This window comes from Bison bison, unplaced genomic scaffold (genome assembly GCF_000754665.1).
Source record: "Bison bison bison isolate TAMUID 2011002044 unplaced genomic scaffold, Bison_UMD1.0 scf7180017864384, whole genome shotgun sequence".
Classification (NCBI taxonomy): domain Eukaryota; kingdom Metazoa; phylum Chordata; class Mammalia; order Artiodactyla; family Bovidae; genus Bison; species Bison bison.
In genome coordinates this window covers 836,297-863,909 of record NW_011494956.1, presented here as the reverse complement: position 1 = coordinate 863,909, position 27,613 = coordinate 836,297, and the positions used below count along the sequence as shown (strand labels likewise).

Sequence of the window (27,613 nt, the reverse complement as noted above, 5' to 3'; positions counted from 1 at the left end):
TTACAAGGAATGTACCATGCTTTATTTAATCCTTTCCATAAAGTTTGATTTTCTGGGTATTTCTAATTTTCCAGAATATTAAATAATGTTCAAATTATGTGTTTGCATAAAGTTTTATCTTGTATTCTTATTTATTTTCAGAGTGAAGTTTATTGAAGTTGGATTTATTTTATTTTATCAAAAAGGTATGAACATTTCTGAAGATCCTGACACATATAGCTTTGAAAAAAATTTTAAAAGGAAGGACGGCATTCCAGTGAGGACAGCAAACACCATCTGGAGGGAAAAAAACATCATTTGAAAATGACCCTCAAGTCCATTCAGAAGACATAGGTAGATGGCCATATCTTGATGAAGAAAAACATTCTTGTCCTTATTCAAATGATTCCAGGCTACAAAAAATAAAGAAAAACAAAGTGAGTAAACTTGACTTGATTAATGATCCATAATCCAGGTAGCAACTTAAACTTATAGTTTATATTCTAAACGTGATAGAACAGGAAAATATCTATTTGAAATTACTAGGAAAGGTATTAACCATTATATGTTGTTAAACAATATGCAAGATGTCTCATTCTTGATTTCTCTTTAGTCTGAACTTGCTGAATAGTTTTAGCAGTTTCAACATAATTAAATTAACTTTAATATTTTAGCAGATGAAACAGAAGTACTGTCATTTCAATAGGATAAAGACATATTTCCCTTCTTCAAAACCACTCACTAATAACTCCATAATAAAGAAAGATTATTATGAATAGCTGAATGTAGCAGCATTCAAAAGAGAAATTACTTCACTGGGATTAGGTTGTGAGCCTTCGACAATTTTATGAACAGGGACATTCTTAATGAATGGTCAGATTTCTTTGAGCTTTGAGTTATTTCTACATAGAAATGTTGCTCATTCAAAACATTTGAATGAGCAACATTTCACCATGGTACACAGAAGATGATTTTATAATTATTCCTTTGGTTCAGTCCATTTAGACAAGCCAACAGACACACTGGAATATAAGGAAAAATTGAGATATTAGAGGCTGAGTAAAGATGAGGGCAGTAGGAATGGAAGGAAAATGATGCAATTCCAAAAAGTCTCCAGCAAGACACATTGAATCCTGGACAAAGGAGGAGGTACAGGTGCCAGGGGGGGTCTGGTACCTGGATGATGACTGAATAGGTTCCACAGAGACTCTTGGACAACTGAATGACCACTCTGATGAGGCAGACAATCACTTGAAGTCCACTGAGAGCTATGAGAATAGAAAATAAGATGATGTTCCATTCCACTACATGCGCGGGTTCCAGGCACTGAATCCATTCTCTGGAATCTGTAAGGAAACTGAGAGAGAAGAAGGAGTTGGTCAACATGACACATGGCCAAGCTTAAAGACTTGGTCCAAGGAAGAAGGATGTAAGTTTTCATACGTTTGGGAAATTAATATATATATTTAATACATAATATTATTCAATATTAATGTATCAAATTATTCAAATATAAATATTGAACATGTGGTATACACAGCACTGGGCTATGTTTATTGTGAACATGCTTGCCTCAGACAATTCTAATTCACTTAGCAGGCAAGATGCATACTGAAGAATTCAACAGCAATGAGAAGCTGCACATGTCAACACCAAGAGAGGCAGAGATTGACCATTTCCTAGGAACCTGAAGTTAGCCTGGGCTCTCAGGGACAGGGTTGAGCTAGCATTGGATATAAAATAACAGGTGGTAAAACAGCAAAGAGAAATGATGCTAGTTATTCCTATACTCTGTCCCAAAGCCCTTTATAACAGTGGTTCTTAAATTTGAGCATGCATGCATGCATGCTCAGTTATGTCCTACTCTTTGTGATCCCATGGAATGTATCCTGCCAGGCTCCTCTGTCTATGGGATTTCCCAGGCAAAAATACTGGAGTGGATGCCATTTCCTTCTCCAGGGGATCTTTCCAACCCAGGGACTGAACCCAAGTCTCTTGTGTCTCCCGCTTTACAGGCAGGTTCTTGCTGAGCCATTGGAAAAGCCCAAATTTGAGCATACATCGATTATCTGGAAGGCTTGTGAAAATGCAGATTCCTGGGCCCCAGCCCAGAACTTCAGATTCAGAAGGTCTGGATGGGACTGGAGACTTTGTGTTTCTGAGTTCTCAGGTGATGCTGCTGGTCTGGGGTCCACTGTATGTTCTGCAGCTTTTAAGAAAATTGAGTGTATGAAGGGAAAATGCAAAAGACCCAGCAGTTTGATCCATCTAGCTAAGCACAGGATTCTGAGGATTAAACCACCTTCCTTTAAGATAATCTTAAAACCATGTTGAATTATCCTGACTGACTTTTGCCCACTTCCAGGTCAGTTATGGCCATTAGAATTTCTCCAAATGTAACACTCTCTTTGTTGAACTAAATTGAAATAAAAACAGATTGCTTCCAAAAAAAAAAAATCCCCTGAAGAAAAACAATCAAGTTCAATTACAGGGCAGAGTTGTTTGTAAATATCTTGTTAATAGCAAGATGATTTTTTCCAAAGCAGCCATTCAGGCAACCTTGGTGCCAGCCAAGTGGCATGTAACTCTCCTTCTTCCCTTTCTTCATTTCCTTTTCTCTATGTTCTGGGACATTCAGAGGCACTCTTGAAAATTTCTTAATATTGCTAATGAATGTCTGAAGTGGTAAACAGTACTGAATATGGACTCAGAACTCCTGGATCTGTAGGATCTAGGGTTAGGAACTTTACCTCTTTGATCTGGACAATGGGTGTAAAATACCTAACCCTAGGATTATTGTGAATATTTGATGAGAAGAATGTAGAAATGCTTTGGAATCTATAAAGCATGATGCAGATGTAATTTCCTGTGATCATTTCCCAAGAGCCATTTCATACACCCTCCTAATCCTAGTTCAATCTCAGCCATCAGGAAAGATAATCACTTCAAGATCCTTTCTCTAGACTGTTCCCAGTCTATCCTTTGCACAGATCATCCAATACCTTAAAGGAAGATGACTTGCAAGATTTCTATTTTTATCCTAGGATATGGTTCTATTTATTTTCCTTGTATAAATAGAATGAGGCATGAGTACACTAGCAGGGTCTGGGAAGCAACAGAGAAGTTTGCCCTGATGTTCATTCTCTCCACAATCTCTATACACAGTTTAACACAGCATTTACTTCATTATGTTATAAATATATCCATAGCTTTGTCTGTGTATCTAGTTCCTCACTAAATGGTGTACTATGAGAAGACTGTAGTGATTTATCTATCTCTGAATGGGCACATCTAAGGCCTAAGGCAGTGCCTGGCACATTGCAAAGATCAACAAATGCTTGTTGAATGAGACTGATTCAGGATTCTCACTGGTCAGGATGCCAGAGGCTGAACCAATGGCTGAACTTGCCTGCCACTAGCAGATGGAAGACATCACATGGTAAAGAAGGTTATGCAAAGCCATGATTTTAATAATAAAACTTGGCATGTTGAGAGATTATTACATTTAATTTGTGCTTTACTTCTGTTTAATTTTCAATTGCGAGATGATTATTACCTCCAGTTTACAGAGTTTCGGAGATATCCAGACATTTGTCTAAGGCCATTCAGTTTGTAAGCAGGAGATGGGAAGACTTGAACCCAGAGTCACAAGCATAGAAGCGCTGTGCTCCAAGGGAAATGTACATTCTCAGGCTGTCATCTCAGCAGAATGTTCTCTTAGGTTTGTGTGAGTTTCTAGAGGGAAGTGAACCTGTGTGATTTATTTTTGATTCTCTAGCACCTAATCCAAGGCCTGGACATAGTAGGTGCTTAATAAATATTTGTTGAATAAATGTACATATGAATAGCTAGGCTGGGGGGAGCTTCCCTCGTGGTCCTAAGACTCCGAGCTCCTAATTCAGGGGGCCCATTTGTGATGCCACATGCCCCGATGAAGATCAAGAATCCTGCGAGGCGCAACTAAGACCTGGCACAACCAAAAAATACATAAAATAAAAATACATATTAAAAAAAGAACTGATTTGGGCAACTTTCACATTGAAATTGGAGCCTTATTTGGTTTGGTGGTGGGGAAAACTTTAAGGGTTGACGGCATAAAAAATGAATCTTTGTACCCAGTGAGACTTTCTACATTAGGGCCCCCTTTCCTAGCCCCTTCAGTCCCAAAGGAGTGTCTCCTTCAAGTGTTCAGAAAAAACCTGAAATAATTTTCTAGGTTCTCAGACCTGAAGGAGAGCTCTGCTCACAGCATGTGGAGTCTTGAGGAAGCTTTAGAATAAAAGCAGCTATGGGCACAGAAGCAGTTGTGCTGTCCAGCAGGATGAGGTGAGTATGTAAGGCCTGAAATGGATGTGAGCTTTGTTTTCCTTTTTAAAATATTTATTTATCTACTTTTATTTTTGGCTGCACTGGCTCAGTAGTTGGTCAGTTAGTTGCCCCAGGGCATATGGGATCTTGGGCTTCCCAGATAGCACAGTGGTAAAGAATCCACCTGCCAATGCAGGAGATGCAAGAAACTTGGGTTTGATCCCTGGATCAGGAAGATACACTGGAGAAGGGCATGGCAACACACTCCAGTATTCTTGACTGGAGAATCTCATGGACAGAGGAGACTGGTGGGCATGAGATTGCACAGAATCAGACATGACTCAGGATGTACCCATGTGGGCTCTTAGTTCCTAGACCAGGCATCCAACCTATGTCCTCTGCATTGAAAGTTCAGTTCAGTCGCTCAGTTGTGCCCAACTCCTGTCCATCACCAACTTCTGGATCTTGTTCAAACTCATGTCCATCAAGTCAGTGATGCCATCCAATTATCTCATCCTCTGTTGTCCCCTTCTCCTCCTGACTTCAATCTTTCCCAGCATCATGGTCTTTTCCAATGAGTCAGTTCTTTGCATCAGGTGGCAAAAATATTGGAGTTTCAGCTTCTGCATCAGTCCTTCCAATGAATATTCAGGACTGATTTCCTTTAGGATCAACTGATTTGATCTCCTTGCAGTCCAAGGGACTCTCAAGAGTCTTCTCCAACAACACAGTTCAAAAGTATCAATTCTTTAGCACTCAGCTTTCTTTTTGGCCCATCTGTCATATCCATACATGACTACTGGAAAAACCATAGCTTTGACTAGACAGACCTTTGTCAGCAAAGTAATGTCTCTGCTTTTTAATATGCTGTCTAGGTTGGTCATAGCTTTTCTTCCAAGGAGCAAGAATCTTTTAATTTCATGGCTGCAGTGCTTTTGGGGCCCAAGAAAATAAAGTCTGTCACTGTTTGCATTGTTTCCCCATCTGTTTGCCATAAAGTGCTGGGACCAGATACCATGATCTTCATTTTATGAATGTTGAGTTTTAAGCCTTCTTTCACTTCTTTCACTTTCAAGAACTAAAGAGGCTCTTTAGTTCTTGCCATTGGAAGGCTCTTCCTGCATTGGCAGGTGGATTCTTAATCACTAGACCACCAGGGCAGTCCCATGAATGAGACTGAACAATAGAGCCAGTCATGGGGAATTGAGAAGAAGGTGTAACTTCCCCAAGGAAAGGTACAGACCCTCCTTCATTTATTCTGTTAGAATTCTGAGCACAGAATGAGACAGGGAGAGATTCAGTGGATCTCTCCCTGTATCTCTGTCCAGGCCCTTCTTCTCGAGCTGAAGGGCCTATAAGTCCAGTACAATGCCAGTATGAGGCATTCCGTAATCCAGGCTTGGGTCCCTTAGCACCTGACTGAACTACCAGCCTTCAGAGCAAGGCCACCCGTTGGAGTCTTCTTTGCGACACACTCAGTAAGCTCCTGGCTGCTTCCACAAACTCTTGCACCTACTCTGTCCTTGGATCTCAGACCACACTTCGCTGCCCATTCTGCCTGGTTCTATCTCTGTGTGGCTCCTGATGGTATAGCTCCAGATGGCACTATTTGAGGGCACTGTGATGCTATCCCAGCCAAGCCATTTTACATCTGTAAGAGTCTACATGTCCAATGTGCTTTGGCCACAAAACGAGACTGATTTCTCAGAACAACTTAGATCCCCAAAGCTCCAGCAATTGCCAGACCACAATAACCATGAAGTTGTTCTGCAGTAGAGTAGAAACATGGCTTTCATCTGGAAATGCTAATGACAGCCTCAACATGCTGTCATGCATGTGGGATTAAAAGACTGGAGGAAAAAATATATATATAAACAATGACTACGTAGGAACAAATTGGTCAGAATATCAGTAAACTATTAAGAAAATTCTGGACTAAGGTAGATGCACAGAACCACAAAGTGATCACGAAAAGTGAGTATGAGCATGAAGTCAGGTGTTTCTGACTTTCAGATATCCTCCCAAATCAGAGAATTATTCCTTACCGTCCTGCAGTGCCTTCAAAGGCATACTCCCAGCCATCAAGAGTACGGCAATACGGACCTTGAAGAAGGCCCAGAGCAGATATGACCAGGCAGTATCCAGAGAAAGCAATTCCAAGAGCAGAAAAGATCATCGACAGCACTGTCTAAATTAAACATAGAAGGAGGTTAGTGCCATAGAATGAGATAAGAGGATATTGTAAGCAAATAATCAGGTAGGTAACCTTCCCCTACTCATCCAAGCCTACTGAAGTCTGTGCAATACCCATGTCCACAGAAAAATAGAAACATTCAATCCAAACCCACTTGACCTGAAAAATAAGTTTTTAAATGATTTTTTTCCTTGGCATGTCACAGAGAAAATTAATTTCTTCCTTTTTTTTCCCTGGAAGTTTGATATCAAAATAATGATAAACTCATATATGAATACAATAAAGGGATGTGTATCAATCAATCTATACTTTGTTATTGAAGATGTTATTTTCTAGGTAGGGTGGATTCTCTAAGAATCAAAAGTTATGATCCTTGTATTTCTCTTAAGATCATAATTGAATATCTTCACATACAGGAATGTGCAGGGAAATAGCAGGTGTTAGCCTATATGGTCATGTTTATACTCAAGTGAGAATGGATTGATGAGGAGCAGGGTGTTTTCATTTGAGTAGAAAGAATGAGCAGTGTTTACTGATAGATCTATACAAGCTAAGTTGTGAGATTAAGTAGATTGGTCTGATCTAAAAGGGAATTCCACATCTCTACAAATGACCTAATTTTGTTTCTTTTTATGGCTGAGTAATATTCCATATATAAAACAGATAGCTAGTGGGAATGTGCTATAAAGCACAGGGAGCTCAGCTTGGTACTCAGTGATGACCTAGAGGGTGGGATGGGGGTGCTGAGGGGGGCTCAAGAAGGAGGGGATATATGTATATATATATACAGCTCATTCACTTCATTGTATAGCAGAAACCAACACAACATTATAAAGCAATTATACTCCAGTAAAAAGAATAAGAAGGAATTCCTGCAGAGGAGTAGAGGGGAGTTTATGAAGACCAAATGGGCATGGTGCTGATACTGAGAAAACAGGGTCAATAGGACATGATCCAGCTTATAAAGTAAATGCAGCTTAGGAGATCCAGGCAAAAGATGCCTTGGATGCTGGATCAAGGAGATCAGACATCATCCTTCTGGGCAAGTGGCTTCTCTCCTCCCACAACCTTTCATTAAAAAATTTTCAAGTTTACACAGATGTGGAAAATATACTACCCTTTACTTGGACTCACCTCTTGTGACATCTACCATTTTTGCTTGCTCTTCCTCCCTTCTTCTCTCTATGTATATGTACATCTATACACACATCAATTTAAAAATACATTTATTACATTTTTGTTGCTTAACCATTTGAAAATAGCTTGCAGGTATTGAGATATCTCATCCCTAAACACCAGTACTTATCTTCCAAGAAGAAATATATTCTATTACTCTGCAATTGGTTTTCACTTTTTTGTACAGGAGCCAATGAAGGTTTATGCACAAGGCTACATCTCTTTAATTTCCTTTAATCTATACTATTCATACTGACTTTTTTTCTTTTAGGATATTCAATTATTTTTTAAGAGTCCCAGCCAGTTTTCTTGTAGAAAGTCTCACATCTAAGAATTTTCTGATTGTTTCTCACAACTGGACTTGAATGAAACGTTTTGGCAAGAACACTTGATCTGTGTGTGTCCATTATGAGCTTCTCACTGCTACTGATGATGCTAAATTTGATCTCTTGATTAAAGTGGTGTCCTTTGGATCTATAAATGGATATTTTCTACTTTTCAATTAGAAAGTAATTTGTAAGCTAATACTTCGATACTGTCATATCTTGTTCCCAAAAGACATTTCAGTGGATGGATTTGGCATCTACTGATCCTCATACTGGAAGAAGCACAAGCTGGAATCAAGATTGCCAGGAGAAATATCAATAACCTCAGATACGCAGATGACACCACCCTTATGGCAGAAAGTGAAGAGGAACTAAAAAGCCTCTTGATGAGAGTGAAAGAGGAGAGTGAAAAGTTGGCTTAAAGCTCAACATTCAGAAAACGAAGATCATGGCATCTGGTTCCATCACTTAATGGGAAATAGATGGGGAAACATTGGAAACAGTGTCAGACTTTATTTTGGGGGGCTCCAAAATCACTGCAGATGGTGACTGCAGCCATGAAATTAAAAGACGCTTACTCCTTGGAAGGAAAGTTATGACCAACCTAGATAGCATATTAAAAAGCAGAGACATTACTTTGCCAACAAACGTCCATCTAGTTAAGGCTATGGTTTTCCCAGTGGTCATGTATGGATGCGAGAGTTGGACTGTGAAGAAAGCTGAGAACCGAAGAACTGATGCTTTTGAACTGTGGTGTTGGAGAAGACTCCTGAGAGTCTCTTGGACTGCAAGGAGATCCAACCAGTCCATTCTAAAGGAGATCAGCCCTCGGATTTCTTTGGAAGGACTGATGCTAAAGCTGAAACTCCAGTACTCTGGCCACCTCATGCGAAGAGTTGACTCATTGGAAAAGACTCTGATGCTGGGAGGGATTGGGGGCAGGAGGAAAAAGGGACGACAGAGGATGAGATGGCTGGATGGCATCACCGACTCGATGGACATGAGTTTGAGTGAACTCCGGGAGATGGTGATGGACAGGGAGACCTGGCATGCTGTGATTCATGGGGTCACAAAGAGTCAGACACGACTGAGCAACTGAACTGAACTGATCCTCATACTCACTGATCGCCAATTATCACAATCAGTGGTTGTATTATGTGCTGTGCTTCATCGCTCCGTTATGTCTGACTCTTTGTGACCCCATGGACTATAGCCCGCCAGGCTTCTTTGTCCATGGGGAATTTTCCAGGCAAGAATCCTGGAGTGGGTTGCCATGCCCTCCTCCAGGGGACCTTACCAACCCAGGAATCAAACCCAGGTCTCCCGCATTGCAGACAGATTCTTTATCATCTGAGCCACCAGGGAAGCCCAATGCTGCTTTCTAATTCTATCATTTTTCCTCATTTGTAGGTTATCATTTTTCTGCACAGAAGAACTTCTATTTCTTGTTTCTCTTCTCTGCCTCTCTCTTTCTGCTTTATTGTGGACTCATGGATTTTCTAATTCATTGTTATAACTCATAATTGTTATTATTTTAGGTGCTCATATGGCCCAAATATGACCAGTGGGAACATCCCTTCAAGTCAATCCCTGTGCCCTTGGACATATGTCTGTCATTCTTGAGCCTATCCTTGCTTTCTGGCACAAGGTATCCCTAGACCTGGAACTAGTAAAGAATCCACCTGCCAATACAGGAGATGTGAGTTTGATCCCTGGGTTTGGAAGATTCCCTGGAAAAGGGAATGGCTATGCACTCCAGTATTCTTGCCTGGAGAATCCCATGGACAGAGGAACCTGGTGGGCTATAGATTATGGGGTCACAAAGAGTCAGACACAACTGAAGTAACTTACAACGTAGACCTGGAATAGCCCTTTTCCCAACAAGACATAGGATTAGCTTTTGGGCAACAAAGTGACATGAGCCAATAAATTATTTTGGAAACTTCTTATAACAAGGGTAGCCTAACAACCAGAAGTGAGTGAGCCCCAAAGAAGAATTCCAAGTAGAGAAAACTTCAAGTTGTGTTGACAAAGACATGCACTGGATGGAAAGAGACATTAAAGAGGCAATGAGTAGCTAGAAATGGGCTGAAAAAAATTCTGAAGTTTGGGACTTGAATGAAAAGGAGACAGAAACTGGGATGCCAAGAAATGTAGTTTGGTTAGGGAGAAAATTTAATTTAGTTTTTAAAATGTTGATTTCAAGTGAGAGTAGGATGGCCAAACAAAAACATGCAGAAGCCAGTTGATAAATTCAAAAGCTGAGATAATTAAAAATGAGAAGAAAAAACCTGTGATTTGTGGAACAAAAATTATCTCAAATTATATGTCTTTGTTTAGAATTATTTAGATGTTAGATGAATGTAACATTGATATCAATAACCTCAGATATGCAGATGACACCACCCTTATGGCAGAAAGCGAAGAAGAACTTAAGAGCCTTTTGATGAAAGTGAAAGAGGAAAGTGAAAAAGTTGGCTTGAAGCTCAACATTCAGAAAACGAAGATCATGGCATCCGGTCCCATCACTTCATGGCAAATAGATGGGGAAACAGTGGCTGACTTTATTTTTTGGGGCTCCCAAATCACTGCAGATGGTGATTGCAGCCATGAAATTAAAAGACGCTTACTCCTTGGAAGGAAAGTAATGACCAACTTAGACAGCATATTAAAAAGCAGAGACATTACTTTGCCAACAAAGGTCCATCTAGTCAAGGCTATGGTTTTTCCAGTAGTCGTGTATAGATGTGAGAGTTGGACTACAAAGAAAGCTGAGCACTGAAGAATTGATGCTTTTGAACTGTGGTGTTGGAGAAGACTCTTGAGAGTCTCTTGGACTGCAAGGAGATCCAACCAGTCCATGCTAAAGGAGATCAGTCCTGAGTGTTCATTGGAAGGACTGATGTTGAAGCTGAAACTCCAATCCTTTGGCCACCTGATGTGAAGAGCTGACTCATTTGAAAAGACCCTAATGCTGGGAAAGATTGAGGGCAGGAAGAGAAGGGGACGACAGAGGATGAGGCGTTTGGATAGCATCACCGACTCAATGGACATGAGTTTGGGTAAAGTCCGGGAGTGATGGACAGGGAGGCCTGGCATGCTGCGGTCCATGGGGTCTCACAGTCGGACACGACTGAATGACTGAACTGAACTGAACATTGACACATGATAATTATGGAAAATTAGAAAGAAGCATTTTAAAAATGAAAGAAAGAAAAAACAATTATGCTTTGTTTTCCTATTTGATATTAGTGATCTCCTTGGTGGCTTCACATAGGATGAAAGCTCTTTTAAATTATGTTTCTCATATTGATTACAATAGAGTTTTGCCACCTCATAGGATGAAATAAATAGTTATTTTTTCAGTAGATTTCTGTTATACTTTGTAAAAAATATTACCTATTCATCAAAGCCATCTTTGAAAAAGGAAGAAGGATGTTTTCAAAAGACTGAGTTCTTTATTTACCAAATGTAGCCTTAAGCAGTTTGCTAAAAGGATAAGTGGAGAATTTTCTTATTTGGGGAAGTTGCAGCCATAGCATAATACATATATATGTATACATATATAGATTACACTCTAATGAGAGGATACAATTGGACAATCAAACAAAGTAGCTTCAAAATAAAGTGGGAATAAGACTCTCTGAGTCACAGTTTCATTTTCTATAAAATGTAGATGATGCAGATAGTTAGAGCACCCTAGGGTTGGTTCAAAAATTAAAGCATACAAAAAATTATTTGAAAAGTGAACAATATAATCAAAATATTATCTATTATTTCAAGTGCTCTTATCTGGCCAAGATTTGTTTTCCAAAGATAATGACCCACAGAATGTTGGCAGAAAATGACACTCCACAGAGGAAATGATAGCAACCAAGAAGTTCATGGGGTTCAAGTCATGGTGCTCCAATATATGGCATCTTGGCATATTAATATCTTAAGCTGAAGGAGTTTGAGGAAACGGCAGAAGCAGGAAGTTCACTCTATCTGACCTCCCCCACCTTTCCACCCTTCTTCCTTGAAACGGGTCATAAAACTCCCATGTGAAAAGTACCCTAACTGCACCAGGAGGAAGGAAGACATTCCTACCACCAGACTGGAAATTTGGGGCCAAGAAATCTGTGTAAACCTTGTTAAACTAAACCTTACCTTCCAAGCTACTTTTTCACCATTTAGTACTCCTAGCCCAAACCCCTCTGACTTGCCAATTCTTTGCAAGTTAATTGTTGTTTCTTTGTCTAAAAGGTACAGAAGCTTCCTACTCTGCTCTTATCTTTGGATCTTCATTCTTTTGTGTAGACGCCTGTGGAAGTCTCACCAAAACACGGATATATTCTATAAAATCTGTATGCTTTTCTCAACTTGTCTTTGTCAGTTTAATTTTCAGACCTAGTTAGGGACCCTAAAAATGTGGAGGAAAACTTCATTTTCTTTCTTACAGTTTCTGTCACCCACCATGGAGTGCCATTTCCTGAGGACACCCTGCTCAATTCTGAGGTTGCAGTCAGAGACCCTAGACCTCTGACATAAGCTGGCAGAAGAATTCTTGCTGAGTTAGTTTCTTAACTCTCTAAGAAACTGGGTGGGCCAGTTGGACGAAGGTGATAAAGATCCATTCCTTTCCAGATTCAGACTGGCAGGAGAAAAGCATTTGTAAGAATTAGTTTTTGAGATTGTGACTCTGATTACAATTTGGTTTGGGGGTACTCAATGGTTATTTTTTTAAAATATTTATTTTTATTTATTTATTTAGCCATGCTGGGTATTAGTTGTGGCACACAGGATCCTTGCTCTTCGTTGCAGGATGTGGGATCTAGTTCCCCAACCAGGGATGAAACCCAGGCTCCCTGCATTGGGACCTCAAAGTCTTAGCCACTGTGCTAACAGGGAAGTCCCTGAATTGGTTATTGATCCTTTCCCTCCCAAAAATAGGTATTGCTTTCCTGATTGTCTCTTGTTCTGTGTCCTCAAAACTTGGCTTGGCTTTCTGCCCATCAGGGCATGCAAATGTCAGTTCTTGCTTCAGCAGACAGCCAAATGTCAGATTGTAAGCCTTCTAAGGATGACTATACAGAAATGTGATCATGCCCCATTTGTGGCTGGCATCCTCCCAACTGCTCTTTGGAGAGATCGTCTGAATCTTTTTTCTTTTGGCTATTGTATAGTCAGGCCCCTCAAGATGGCCGCTCTTTTGCTGTCTGTACATATCCTGTTCAACCAGTGCCTGCTTCACCTACACCTTACTCACAAGACTGACCCTCCTATATACTTGCCTCAGGCCTCAGTTAATGATTGTTCTTATTAAAGGACCAGTGAGAGGTGTGCCCTTCTGATGGTTTCCCTGGTAACTAATGAGCCAACTGAAGTAAATTCACTATAGCTGGCAATCTCCCGCCACCACCACCCCAGGGAGTGAAGACTGCCACCATACCCTGCCTGCCATCCACTGCACGTGGATGGGGGTGGGGGTTGTCACTCCAGGACCTTGCTTCAAGTGTGTAAGGGCTCCCATCCATTAAATCTCTAATGTCTCAGTTGCTGACTCCAGGAGCTTTCATCTGTCTTGAAGCTTGAAAGCCCGTGGGGTGTAGCCCAACAGCTATCTTTGGAAGAGGTTTTGGATCTTAAGAAGGCTGTATCTCTTATACCCTATTTAGGGACATCTTTTGTGCCCATGGGCTTCCCTGGTGGCTCAGACGATAAAGAAATCTGCCTGCAATGCTTGAGACTGGGGTTCGATCCCTGGGTTGGAAAGATCCCCTGGACAAGGGAATGGTTACCCACTGCAGTATTCTGACCTGGAGAATTCCATGGACTGAGGATCCTGGCAGGCGATAATTCATGGGGTCCAAAGAGTCAGACACAACTGAGCAACTTTCACATTTGTGCCCATGGTTAAGTGCTAATTTTGAGTCCCTTGGTAAGTATACCTTTGGTTTAAATACTTGAAACACTTTTTAAAGAGTTGTATGGTTAGAAGTTGGCTGAATTGGAGGTTGATATTCAGAGACTGATAGAAACCTTTTTAAAAAAGCTTTCTCTCCTAAGTGGCAATAACACTCTACTCACAGGAAAAGAAAACATGTGGAAGGCTTTGTAGAATGATTTATGAAAATGTTCCAAACACACACAGATCTAAATCTAGAACATGGAGATATTTCCATTTGCATCATAGCTGGAAATCTTCTCCCCGATGTAAGGAAACAGCTTGAGGATAATGTAGTCTAATGGGCAGGTCAGCCTCTTGCCATCATTCAGGCTACAACTCAGTTCTTAAAGGAATGAAAATACAATTGTCTTTGTCTTACAAACTGAGTCTTTACAAAACTAGAAATGCAGCTGTAAAACCAAAATTTCACCAAATTACCAATCCCCAAACCTCTTCTAACACAAAATGTTGGCAGAAATTATAAAAAATAAGAAATAATTATAAAAGACATTATAAAAGATTGGAAACAGAACAGTTCTGCACTTAAGAAAAAGAAGAAAAAATTTAAGCAGGGTTACCCCAGTCCTCTGATAATAGACAAATCATTTGAGCTTGTTAGTGAACATGTCTTGTGCCACATTGAAAAATTGTATTAATATTATGAGGAAATGTATACTTCCAGAAATTATGAAATAATATGATATATTCGTAAACTTTCCAATCAATAGAATGTTGATATGTAACAGTTCATAATTGCTTACTTCTTAGTTTACACTAGAAATGAAAATTTCTAAAGGTTAAGAATTCTGATTAACATATATAATTAAAGTTCGGTTCAGTCACTCAGTTGTGTCTGACTCTTTGCGACCTCATGGACTGCTGCACACCAGGCTTCCCTGTCCATCACCAACTCCCAGAGCCTACTCAGTCAAAGTTACTAGAAGTAATGAAGGAATGACTCTGTATGGAAGGAAGGTAAGATGTGCTTTTGATTAAAGATATGAGCTATAGAGATGAGTTTTTGTTAAGAGAAAAGAGTAATTCCAAATAAAATAATTGGTTGTTTCAGAAAGCGGAAGAGGAGAAAAAAGGACAAATTGGCTGAATATAGAGTTGAAAAAAGAGAGAGGAAATTGTATGCTGTCAGTCTGGCTTTAACATGAAAAGTTGTTGTTTCACTAAGTCATGTCTGACTGTTTGCAACCCCACGAACTGTAGCCCACAAGGCTCCCCTGTCCATGGGATTTCCCAGGCAAGAATACTGAAGTGGGTTGCCATTTCCTTCTCCAAAGGGTCTTCCCAACCCAGAGATCAGAAACCTGTGTCTCCTGCTTGGCAAACAGATTCTTCACCAGTGAGCCACCTAGGAAGCCCTCAATGTCAAAAGCACATGGATGAAAAGCTAGAATGGGGTCTTATCACAAATTTTATTGGACTGTTGGTATCCTCTTGATAAGAAATCATGAAAGGTGTTTAACCTCTTGTGTAATCTACCCAGAAGCAAAGATTTTGTGTTTTATCAAAATAATTTCCGGGGCTTCATGTTGTTTTTACCACATCTTTGATTATTTAAGACAATAGAGTCTTCATTACTTAGAGTTAAAGGTTTTTGCTTATTTGTCTATTCTGTCTTACAATTATGTAACTTTCTGTATTTACCTTTGAAATTGTTTATCTTTAGTGAAATGGATCACAAGTATTGTTTCACAGTTACTTGTGATCCTATTAATGTTTGATATTTTTGACAAAGTTACCCCCAAATCAAATTCTAAAGTCTTTTTGACCTCCAACTAAATTTGGGATTTTCCAGAGGACCAGTGAAACATCTCTGTAATATTTTCTCTTTCCTTAAAAAGAGAGAGAGAAGGAGAGGGAGAGAATAATTAGGTTTACTTGATATATTAAATTACATGGAAAGCTTTGTCAAATAAGAAGTGATTTTTAACCTTTTTAAGTTATATTTGTAGGGTGCATGTTACTAATATAAATGTTCCACAAATTATATGGCATTCCTAGAAAAGTATGTCCTAATATAATGTGTGTGTGTGTGCTCAGTCATGTCTGACTCTTTGTGATCCCGTGGACTCTAGCCTGTCAGGCTCCTCTCTCCATGGGATTTCCCAGGTAAGAATACTACAGTGGATAACCATTTCCTCCTCCAAGGGATCTTCCAAACCCAAGGATCAAACCTGAATCTCCTGCATTGCCAGGCATCTTCTTATACCACTAGTGCTGCCTGGGAAGCCCCAGTATAATGTTAACAGTCATAATTCTAGTTATTATCTTAAAATGTTGTAAGTCTCAGAAGTAATCAAAGTTTATTGTCTTTTGTATTATATTAAACTCTCATTAGGGCTTCCCTGATGGCTCAATGGGTAAAGAATTCATCTGCAATGCAGGAGACGCAGGAGACACAGGAGACGTGGGCTCAATCCTTGGCCAGAAAGAGTCCCTGAAGGAGAAAATGAGAACCCTCTCCAGTATTCTTGCCTGAAAAGTTCCACGGAAGGAGGAGCCTGGTGGGCTACAGGTCAAAGGGTCCCAAAGAGTCGGACATGACTAACTAAGCACACAAAAACTCTCATTAAGTCTTTAACCTTGGCCATCTTAAAGTCTTTTGTCATTAACAGAGAGTCATTGTTTTATTCTGATGCTTTTGCAGAAGTATTTATTTTCAAGGAGATTCATAGAAAGAATGCTAACAGGTACAGGTTTGTGATAACTTTAACAGCATATCACTGAACTGAGTAAAACTTTCCAAAACTCTTACAGAGAAACTGATGGATTCATAAAATGGTTAACACAAGATCATGCAGGAGAAAAATTAAGTACATGGAACTGATGAGTTACAATTCTTTATTACTTTCTCTTTAAAACACTGCTGGTTCCTTAGTGTTTTGCTTTCCATATTTAAGGAAACTGTTTTCTCTTTTCTTTTCAGCTATCTATATCTTAGAGCAATTTTGTAAAGTATACCTTTATGAACAAAGATGAAATAATTACTTTATCTTCCTACCTGATCCCTCCAAAATTTGAAAACTCTTAGTGATTATTTTTATTTTTCTGGCAATATAATTATTTGCATAAGTTCAATAAGAATCTGCTCTTCTTTAACATGACACAATTGGAAAAATTGGTTATATTACCAAGGCTTTGACTAGAATGTCGTATTTGAGAATATGCATGGAATTATATACGACCAGACAACTTTAAGGAACTAAGGTTGACTTTATGGAGCCAATGAAGTCCCTTGGAAAAAGTGGCCTGGTACCTTGCTTACAGGATTCCCAGCGGCTTTACCAGGTGGGTAATGAAAGTCACTTCCTGGCAGGTGCAGAAATCTCAGGATATTTGGGGGACCTAAAGAAGAAAGAAATTAACTGAAATCTATGGGAATTTTACATAAAGTCTGATGGCAATCCTTGGCTTGTCTTTCTAGCCTGGGGAGAGGATTAGAAAAGTCTCATCTGAGATTCCTTATGAAAAGTTCCAGCAAAGAGGACATTAAAAGAGTCTATATGGTCATCACTATTCTTGCTGAACTTATGTAAATAATCAGGCCAAGTTTAATGCAACTAGATTTATTTCATAAATGAATTAGTCTTTGGCTATTTCTGGTAGAAATGAGGGTTATTGTATAGGAAAAAATATGGAAAATCATTGGAAAATCATAACACACTTTGTGGATATCAGATTCTAGTCTTATTCATTGTCTTAGGATCCACTGGACTGGATCCTAAATTCTTTTAGTTTCTTTCAATATCTGGCTACAATTCCCCAGATTAATGTTTCCAATTTTTCTTCCACCCTTCTGACTTGGAATCATTAAGAACTAAAACTTCCCCTTTTCTGAAACTGGACAAGCTAAAGCTAGGCAACTTGATATAAATGTTAGAGAAAACACCACCATAGCTCATGTTAGACAATCTGTTCCTGTTGCTGTGTGAGCCTCTCAGAAAGTTCAGCAGAACACCTGATGACTTTTCCAGAGACATTCAAGCTACGAAGCAGAAAACTCGGTTAGATTACCTTTCCCTGCTCTCACTCCATCTGACTTAGAGTTTCAACAACTAGAAGACTTCTCAGTTAGAGACCTTCTCAACTAGCCACCCTCGGGACTCAAAACCTGAGTTTATAGTTCATTCTAGCTGTTAACTTTTTGCTTGTTTGCTTTCATGCGAATGTCCAAGACTGAGAGACTGATTCATTGGGTTATTGGACAATGTATGCCCTCATTTTCTGGACTGTGAAACTTCTTCAGGGAAGTTTCAGACAGAATAAGAATGGGATTGAGGGCACACTACCCCAAAATATGGCACCTTGGCACATTAATATCTTAAGCTGAAGGAGTTTGAGGAAACCACAGAAGCAGAATGTTCACTCTGACCTCCCCTACCCTCTCACCCCTCTTCCCCATAAAACACCCAGGTGAGAGGTACCATCCCTGAACGAGGAGGAAACAAGACATTCTTACAGAGTCTGAAATTTGGGGTCAAGAAATCTGTATTAATAAACGTTTCTTTTCCTAGTTACTTCTTCACCTTTCTCTATCCTAACTCAAATCTCTCTGTCTTAGTCATTCTTCACAATTTTATTACTTCTTTGTCTAAAACGTTTAGAAGCTTGGTGTTCTAGTCATGCGTTCGGGTCTTCATTCTCTTACGAAAATCACCATATACATGTAAAAATTCAATATAGTTTGTATGCTTTTCTCATGTTAATATGTCATCAGTTTAATTCTCATACCCAACCAGGGATTTTAAGAGGGTTGAGGAAAACTTCTTTCTCCTCTACAAAATAAATCTTGGCTGACCTAAATTTGCACTCCAGAGTTTCAGAAGTCACAAACTGGTGCAGGCCCAAATCTGGCCTGCTCAGTGTATTTAAATGAGAATTAATTGCCAACATTTTATAATTGTAAAGTGTTACTTAAAAACTCCGTATTTCCACTTCCTATTGAAAGCTGAGAATTATATGGCTACCAATATAGTGGTAGCCATTGGTTGGATCTGAGTAGCGGTTCCCTCTCCTCCTTAAATAGAAAATTTTCTCTAATGTCTACAGCCTCACATATTTCATTGCTATCAAATATTTGGCATCTGGGAGTACATCAGCTGGGATCCCTATTCTAGATCATACTTTGAAAGAACCAAGCAGGGAATCCAAGGAATTCTTTCTCCCTTCCTCCTGCTCTTCTCACTGAGATGCCAGTTGTCTCATGCAATGTCAATTATAAGACAGTATCAAAATGCTACAATATTTCTAGCATCACTTTGTGCTGGAAATGCTAATAGTGAGTTAAGGCAAACTGAACACATGGATTTTTTTTAAAATACTTAATGGTATAAACATTTATTTTCTAGAAATTTCCTGAGTATCATAAGTTAAAATTTACTTGAATCCATTGTTTCACCTAAACAATTTTGAAAACTTTTCTGTAGTATCACACCAGCAATTACTGAGGGCTGTTTGAGTCAATTGCTTAAAAAAAATAGACACACAGAGGGAACATATTTCAATCTTCTAACTCTTCCCCCACAAGAGGCACAGTGGTAAATTACACAACTAATTCAATCTTTCAAAAGCAACAGTCAAGGAAAGCAAGCCACACAATCCTGGCTGCACATTTAAATTTGATTGCACCTGGAACCAACCAAGTCAGGGTCTCTGGGGGTGGGATTCTAAGACCAAGCCTACAGATCATTGTAGTGCACAGCCATTGTGTAGAACCACCGTTGCAAAGAATGCCTCCAAGACCTCTGGTAAAGCTCCTCCTAGTTAGTGAATCATATTCTCTTTGAGTCACAAGTGACTCATCTGTAAAACAGGAATAGCAATAATATAATTCACTGAGTAAATGTGAACCCACTGTGAAGTGTTATGCAAATATGAATAAGTGATAATGATCATGAGGAAGGGAAGTTGGGTAATGATGGAAATACAGGAGCCCAACACCTCAAGGAGATTAGCCCTGGGATTTCTTTGGAAGGAATGATGCTAAAGCTAAACTCCAGTACTTTGGCCACCTCATGCGAAGAGTTCACTCATTGGAAAGGACTCTGATGCTGGGAGGGATTGGGGGCAGGAGGAGAAGGGGACAACAGAGGATTTGATGGCTGGATGGCATCACTGACTCGATGGACGTGAGTCTGAGTGAACTCCGGGAGTTGGTGATGGACAGGGAGGCCTGGCGTGGTGGGATTCATGGCGCCGCAGAGTCGGACACGACTGAGCGACTGAACTGAACTGAACACCTACTTGTTGAGCATAAGCTTAGAAAATGTGGTTGTATTATTCTCTCTTGATTCTATTTTAATTATTTTTAAAGTTCCAATTTGAAAATGTACATAATATATACAGGGATAAATCTCTGTATATATTGGAAGGAACTAGACACAGAAGACGAATTTTCTGTGATTCCATTTATATAGAATACAAACTAATCTATAATGATAAAAAGCAGATCAAAGATTAATCTTTGGGGGATGGTGGAAATGTTCCATCTCTTGACTATGATGGTAGTTTCATGCGTGGAGTTCACTGTCAAAACTCATGGAATTTTGCACTTTTAATTGAAGCCATTTCCTGTTTGTCGGACTTCCCTGTGGCTCAGAAGGTAAAGCGTCTGCCTACAGTGCGGGAGACCTGGGTTCGATCCCTGGGTCAGGAAGATCCTCTGGAGAAGGAAATGGCACCCCACTCCAGTACTCTTGCCTGGAAAAATCCCATGGACGGAGGAGTGCAGTAGGCTACAGTCCATGGGGTCGAAAAGAGTCAGACACAACTGAGCGACTTCACTTCACTTCACTGTTTGTAAATTAGCCTCTGTAAACTTGATAAGGGAAGAAATAGACTCACAGAAACCCAGTTAGGAAGAGGTAGTATTATATTCTAATTTCATGTATCTTTAAATCTTGAATTTCTAGAAGAATATAAGCAGAACAAAAGTGGAGGAAAACTGTATGCAAAATGGAAGAGAATTTTTGTGAAAGTAAACTCTTGGACTCTGCAATGAAAGGATCACGGAAAGGGTACGATAGTGCCAGTATTTTCGTGTTTCTGAGTGAGAGGAAAGAAAGCCAGAGCCCACTCAACCATCCTCAAAATACTATTTGCTCTTACCATGTATTTTTTGCTGCAGTTTTCACTCTGGCAACACTTATAGTTGTTGTCATTCTCCAATACAAGAAGAACTGCTGCTACTACAAGCATCTATTGTAAGGAAGAGAAACAATATAAGAAATGAAATACTAGTTTGCATTCAAGCTCATAACCAGAACTCGGTGTTTCAGAGCATAGACTCTGGGATCTCGTAGATCTGGGTTCAAATCCCAGCTCTTCCTCTTAATAGCTGTGTAAACTTGAGAGTCCTTTCCTATAAAATGGTGCTGAGAACTCACCTGTTTAGGTTATTATAAGGTATTGCATGTAAAATCTTGAATAGAGTACTTGATTTATAACCAGTGACTGATAAATATTAGCTATTATTATCATGGTTATAAACTATGAAAGGCTAATGATTGGCCTGCCCTGGTAGTCTAATGGTTGGGAATCTGTCTGCCAATGAAGGGAACATGGGTTTTATCCTGGCTTTAGCAAGATTCCACATCACCCAGGACAACTAAGGCCATGGGTCTCAACGTGAGAAGCCATTACTATGAGAAGCCTATGCACTGCAACAGGAGAGTATCCCCCACTTGCCACAAGTAGAGAAAGCATGCTCGTAGCAAGGAAGACCCAGCACAGTAAAAAATAAATAACTAACATTTTTAAAATAAATAAATAAAAATTTAAAGAAATAATGATTAAGTAGGAATAAATAGTATAGACATGAGATGACCATTCTCTGTAGCAAACCTACACTTCTTACTGACTCGGTTGTAGAACAAAGGAAAACCATCCTCCAGACCTTGGCATTTTCCATCCTCTTTCCACTTTCTTTCCTCTAAGAAGGCAGGTGAAAGGTATGGTTAATCTGAAACTAAATCTCTTAATCCAAAGGCAAGTACATTCAGATCATCTCAGATTCAAATTTTCCAATGTATTTTGCCTGTATCAACAAACCGGGAGAATTCAGTGTATTCTACTTCCCTCTCTTGATATCTTAGGCAAAAGATTTAAGTTCTGGAAAGAACATGGATTTCTTTATGTTACAGTTGTTGGTTTGGCGAAGTATGAGTTGTGAATTGTTTCTGGCAAATTCTCCACCTACCCTTTTCTCCTACTGTTCAGTACTGAATCCTGCAGTGGAGTTAGACCATTGTTATTTTACCGCTTGGAGTGAGCATTCCCAGTTTCCAAATTCCTTCAGCCCATCATTTATTTACCTATGTATTTAATTATTTATCTATATTCCTCTCTTTTCTCCTAAAAGGATTTGCTCTTGAAAGAGTATTTTTCAAGAAGTCCTAAACAGTAAAAAATAGAGAATAAGTTCTTTTCACAGTTTTAAATTTTACATGGACTATAAGCAAAAGTTAGTCCTACATTCCCCTCCTTTCAACACTGCTAGTTATCACCGTTTCAAAGAGATTCTGGTTTAACTTTCATAATGCCTTGCAAATCTCCTGTTTATTACAATTATATATTGAGAGAAAGAATGTCAAGATAAGACACAGTAAACTAGGTGCCGAAATCAGCTTCATTACAATACTGTTAGAAATAATTAAACCTAAACCCTAGAGCCCTGTGTCAAAGGAGAAACACAGGCAAGTTCTGTGTTGAAAGAGAAACTGCTTTCTCTTTTTGTTGTAAAGTATAACTGCAGTACAGAGGGCTCAAGAATAATGGAGGAAAATTACCAAAAATTCTACTACTTTCTCATGTTTTGACTATTTACTCCCACATGTGTGTATTTTACATAGCTGCAACCATAATGTATTAACAGTTTTGTTATATCTGTTTTCCTTAACACAAAATAATATGTCCATGTTGTTACATGGTCATAATCATAACCTTCACCAGTTATGAAATTAATAGACCATAATTTATTTGGCCATGTCTATACTATGATGCTTCTAGCTTTATGCTATTATAGATAATGCTGACGGGCTAGGAGAGTTGGACACAGTTGAGGAAGTGACTGAGCACACGCATGCAAATAGTACTGCCACAAACATCTGTGTATACATTTCTTTCCTTATTTTGGATTATTTCCTCAGAATGAATTCTCAGATTTAGGATCACTGAGTCAAAACACATAAGCATTTTCATAGGTCTTAATATATCATATCAAAAATTTCTCCCAAAGGGTTACATTTATTTATAGTATCACCATTAACATCGATTATATACCTAGCATATAGCATGTGCAGTAGCACTGGGTATTAATAATTCAAAGTTTATTAATTTAATGTGAAAGCGGTAACTAAATGAAACCATTTTTCAACATAGCTGTTCAAATATTACAAAATTAAACACCCACAAAAGTGTAGAGATAGACTACAGTGGATTTTCTTTTCTGCTATTATTAGCGTAGGAAAGTTACAGCACACATGTGGGAGTTTTTAGAAATGATACAACCAGGAAAAATGTCTTTTCCTCTGAATTGCCAACATGATTTTTTATCAGTTTGTTTTTAAACAGCACAAAGTCATCAGGAAAACGTTCATTCGTGGATTTTTACTGTAGATACCTTGATTTAGTTTTCAAAAACACCACTATCATTAGGGGTATAATGTCAGACAATTTAATAATGGTATGGTCCATCCTTCAGTCAGTATTAATAATCACGATAGTCACTGGCTGCCTACATGTCAGTCTCTATCCTGGGCACTTCGTACATGAGATTTTATTTAATCCCCACAATTTCCCTCAAAAATAAATGTCATCATTCACATTCTTCAAATGAGGACACAGAGGCCCAAAGACACTGAGTAGCTTGCTTTAAAGTCTCATGATACAAATCACAGAGCTTAGGCTGAAACTCAAGTTTGTCTGAATCTTCAAGTTTATGCCTTTTCTATTGTCTTAATACCCCTCCAAGCTAGAGAAATCCTGAGTGTAAATAGAAAATCCATTCTGGAAAAGGGCAATGCTACTGGAGATTCAATAGCATAAGTTCACATACAACTTTCATGAGGACATAATGTTGTGTCCACAGCTTTCATAAGGACATAATATTTCTACGTCCCATCAACTTTTAATAGGACTAACTTCCTGCATTGCTGAAGCTATATAAATAAGCAGTTTATTGAATACAAAGCTATCCTCCAAGTCCTCACTGACTTCCTGCCTTTTTATCCCCTTCCATCTTCCAAATCCCAAACCCAGGACTTGTAGAATGATTTTTCCATGATTCATCATTTTCACTAGGAACAAGTCAATTCTTAGTAAAAACTCCCCTTCGGCAGTCCCAAGTTCTCCAAAGTTACACTTACCATGATACCTGAGAAACAGATTCCTTCAAAATACCAGACGTAGTTGGTGAGTTTATTGCTGGATGCATAGGAAGCTTGCCCATTGGGGAAATACAATAATATGTTCACAATTATACTCCAAAGTGCAAGAGGAATCAGCAAACTACTCAGGCAGCTTCCACATTTCCGAGACCCCATTTTACCCTGCTCAGAACCTGCAGGAGATTTCAAGAGTGTAGAATTACATCAAGCCTGTTTTTTGTTTTGTTTTCCCCCATACCTGTCTTTTTTTTTTCTTTCTCGAGATTACCTACCACTTTCTGGGTCAGAGCCCTTCAGTTCATATTCATGAGGAGCCAGGACTCGGACAGAAATGCAGCCCAGGATCTTGTCGATGTGGAAATAGTGGTTTACTGTTTGGAGAACAATAGACAAAGATCAACTGGCTGAAGAGCTGAGCTGGTCTTCATCCTGTGCCAAAGGAATGCGATGCTTTTACCGCTTTTTAAAATAAGTCATTTTCCTCTGAGTTAGAGCACTCAAGACGGAACCCTGAGCGTGTTTGCAGAAGGAAGTTGGGGTGGGGGTTGGAACTGAGTCTGGCAAGTTTCATACCAAGCAAAGGACAGGGCTTCACGAGGAAACAACCAAGGGATCTTATACTGGCATGGGATGTGCAAATTGCTCAAATATTTTGACTCTATGTATCTGTCTTTTTTTTAGTATTCTTTTTGTTTCTCTATGCTCACTATTCACCAAGCACTGTTTAAGCTACAGGGGACACAAAAAGGACAAAGAAAGGGGCAAATCGGTGGCTGAAGAAACATTACAGTTGATGAGTTTATTGGTAGAAAACTGGAACAGCTTTCCTCTTAAGAGTTCACATCTTTGTCTCTACTTCTCTGAGAAATAATAACAGGAATTAAATTCATATCTCTTACTGTTTAGGAAAAGGAAGTAAAAAAAAGTTGAGTGATTTGATTATCATTTTATGAGTAATAAGACTGAAGTGAATTGAGGAACGCTCCCTTCCAAATTATTGCCCTAAATTTAATGAGCCACTGTTGCTGCTGCTAAGCCATGTCAGTCGTGTCTGACTCTGTGCGACCCCATAGATGGCAGCCCACCAGGCTCTGCCATACCTGGGATTCTCCAGGCGAGAACACTGCAGTGGGTTGCCATTTCCTTCTCCAATGTATGAAAGTGAAAAGTGAAAGTGAAGTCGCTCAGTCTTGTCCAACTCTTCGAGACTCCATAGACTGTAGCCCACCAGGCTCCTCTGTCCATGGGATTCTCCAGGCAAGAGTACTGGAGTGGAGTGCCATTGCCTTCTCCGTAAAGACCCACAGACCCCTCTAATTCTGATGAGATAAGGAGAAGGTTATGGGAAGGAACCTTGGCTCTAATATGTTAAATATAATGTAGACAGTGGTTTAAAGAATTCAAGGTTTGGGAATTCCAATTGTTAGGACTCTGCCAAGGGCTTGGGTTCAATCCCTGGTTGAGGAACTAAGATTTCACAAGCTGCATGGTGCAGCCAAGCAAAATGAAAGAAAAGAACTCAAGGGTTGCCTGACCTCATTGCCACTGTTTCTGCTGGTAACCTCAGAACACTGCTTGACAACTTTCTTAAGTCTCAACTTCCTAACCTGTGAGATGAGAATTAAAAAATGGTACATTTCCCACAAAGATAAATGTGTGGGTTAAACAAGATTGTGTGTGCAAAACAGTGTCAGATGATAGAGAAGCAGCAAACAATAAATGCAAGTTATCATTAATAATAAAAACAGGAGTTATAGGAACATAATGGGAAAAATGGTACAGAAATCAGAAGTAAAGTCTGTTTATTTATTTTTCTTGATACCCAAAGAGTTTTGTATCATGAAACCTTAAAATGTTGATCCCAGAAGTATTTATGTTTAATTTATTATCTTTTGGAAAGTATTAATACTCTGCAACATATTTTCTTTTAATTCAAGGGAAAAAAACTTATTTTATATAAATATTTAAAATTGTACTGTACTTATACTTTTTAAAAAAGTCGAGCTACATGGAGCCACATTTGGATTCAAACAAAACAAACCCAGGAACTAGTTGTCTTAAACTATAATATTGTTGTTGTTTCCCTAAGTCATGTCTGATTCTTTTACGACCCCATGGACTGTAGCCGACCAGGCGCCTCTGTCCATGGGATTTCCCAGGCTAGAATACTGGAGTGGGTTTCCATTTCCTTCTCCAGGGCATCTTCCCAACCCAGGGATGAAATTCAAGTCTCCTGCTTGGCAGGCAGATTCTTTACCACTGAGCCACCAGGGAAGCCCCCAATATCAAAATTGCATCCAAGCTAAGTTGCTTCAGTTGTGTCCAGCTCTTTGTGACTCTATGGACTGTAACCCACCAGGCTCCTCTGTTAATTTTCAACATTAATAATGTTTATTCTATAGACATTATTAAGTCATTGGCAATTAGTTGATATGTCAGTCTCCAGCCCCTTTCCCCTCCCCAGAGGCTGCAGGGTGGGGTTGAAATTTCTGACCCTCTAACCAGGTCTCTGAGATTAGTTTTGAATAGAAAAATGACTTGACATGTTTAAAGGCTCAGTCTAGCTGTTGCGTCATGATTAGGTTATAAAGGGTGTGGGTGAAAGAAAGAGATGAATTCTGAAGCCATTTCACCAATCCAGTGTTCCCACCAATGACAGTGGTTCAAGCAATGATAGTAGTATCAGAGATGGTGATAAAAGGCTGGGTTCTGTCTATATTTTGAAGATAGATCCAACAGTATTTGGTGAGACATTGGCTGGAAGAGAAGAGAGGAGTCAAAGATGACTATGTGGTTTGGGGCCAGAAAAACAGGAAGAATGAAGCTCTCATTTACTGAAATGAGCAAAACAGCAGGTTGAGCAGGATTAACAGGGGAAGAGAAGAGGGTTAGTTCCAGACTTCTCAAGTTTTGAGACACTTCTTAGAATCCAAGTGGAGATGCCAATCAGGCTATTGGATACACAAACATGAAGTTCAAGGAATAGGTCTGGGGTGGAGTATGAGAGTTGTCAGTGTATGGATAGTATCTAAAGGCACAAAACTCTGGGGGTGAATGTAGATTAGAAAAGAGGGTCAAGGACTAGGTCTTGGGGATTCCAGAGAATTGAGTTTGGGGATGTGAAGGGGGAGTCAGCAAAGGAGACTGAGAAGTGGCCAGTGAGTTAGAAGAACCAGGAACTTATCCTGGAAGTTGAATCCTAAGTTGAGAAAGAAGTAGTCAGTTAGAAGAGTTAAGACTACCTATAGAGCAAGTAATGTGGGAGGACTGAGAAATGGATATTGGATTTAGCAATATGGAG

General features: G+C 39.3%; 1 protein-coding gene across 2 annotated transcripts; it reads right to left on the bottom strand.

Annotated features, from left to right (window-relative positions):
• Positions 1 to 24,832, bottom strand: TM4SF18 (transmembrane 4 L six family member 18). Of its 2 annotated transcripts, XM_010858113.1 has the most exons (6): positions 24,585 to 24,832; positions 24,292 to 24,485; positions 21,035 to 21,124; positions 6,333 to 6,475; positions 1,156 to 1,336; positions 1 to 392 (listed from the first exon to the last, which is right to left on the bottom strand). In XM_010858113.1, the coding sequence occupies exons 2-6, from the start codon at positions 24,466 to 24,468 to the stop codon at positions 378 to 380; spliced, it is 606 nt and encodes a 201-aa protein (XP_010856415.1). In that variant the 5' UTR covers positions 24,469 to 24,485; positions 24,585 to 24,832; the 3' UTR covers positions 1 to 377. The 2 variants fall into 2 exon arrangements, with proteins under 2 accessions (XP_010856415.1, XP_010856416.1); XM_010858114.1 differs by lacking the exon at positions 21,035 to 21,124.
• Positions 24,833 to 27,613: the final 2,781 nt, after the last annotated feature.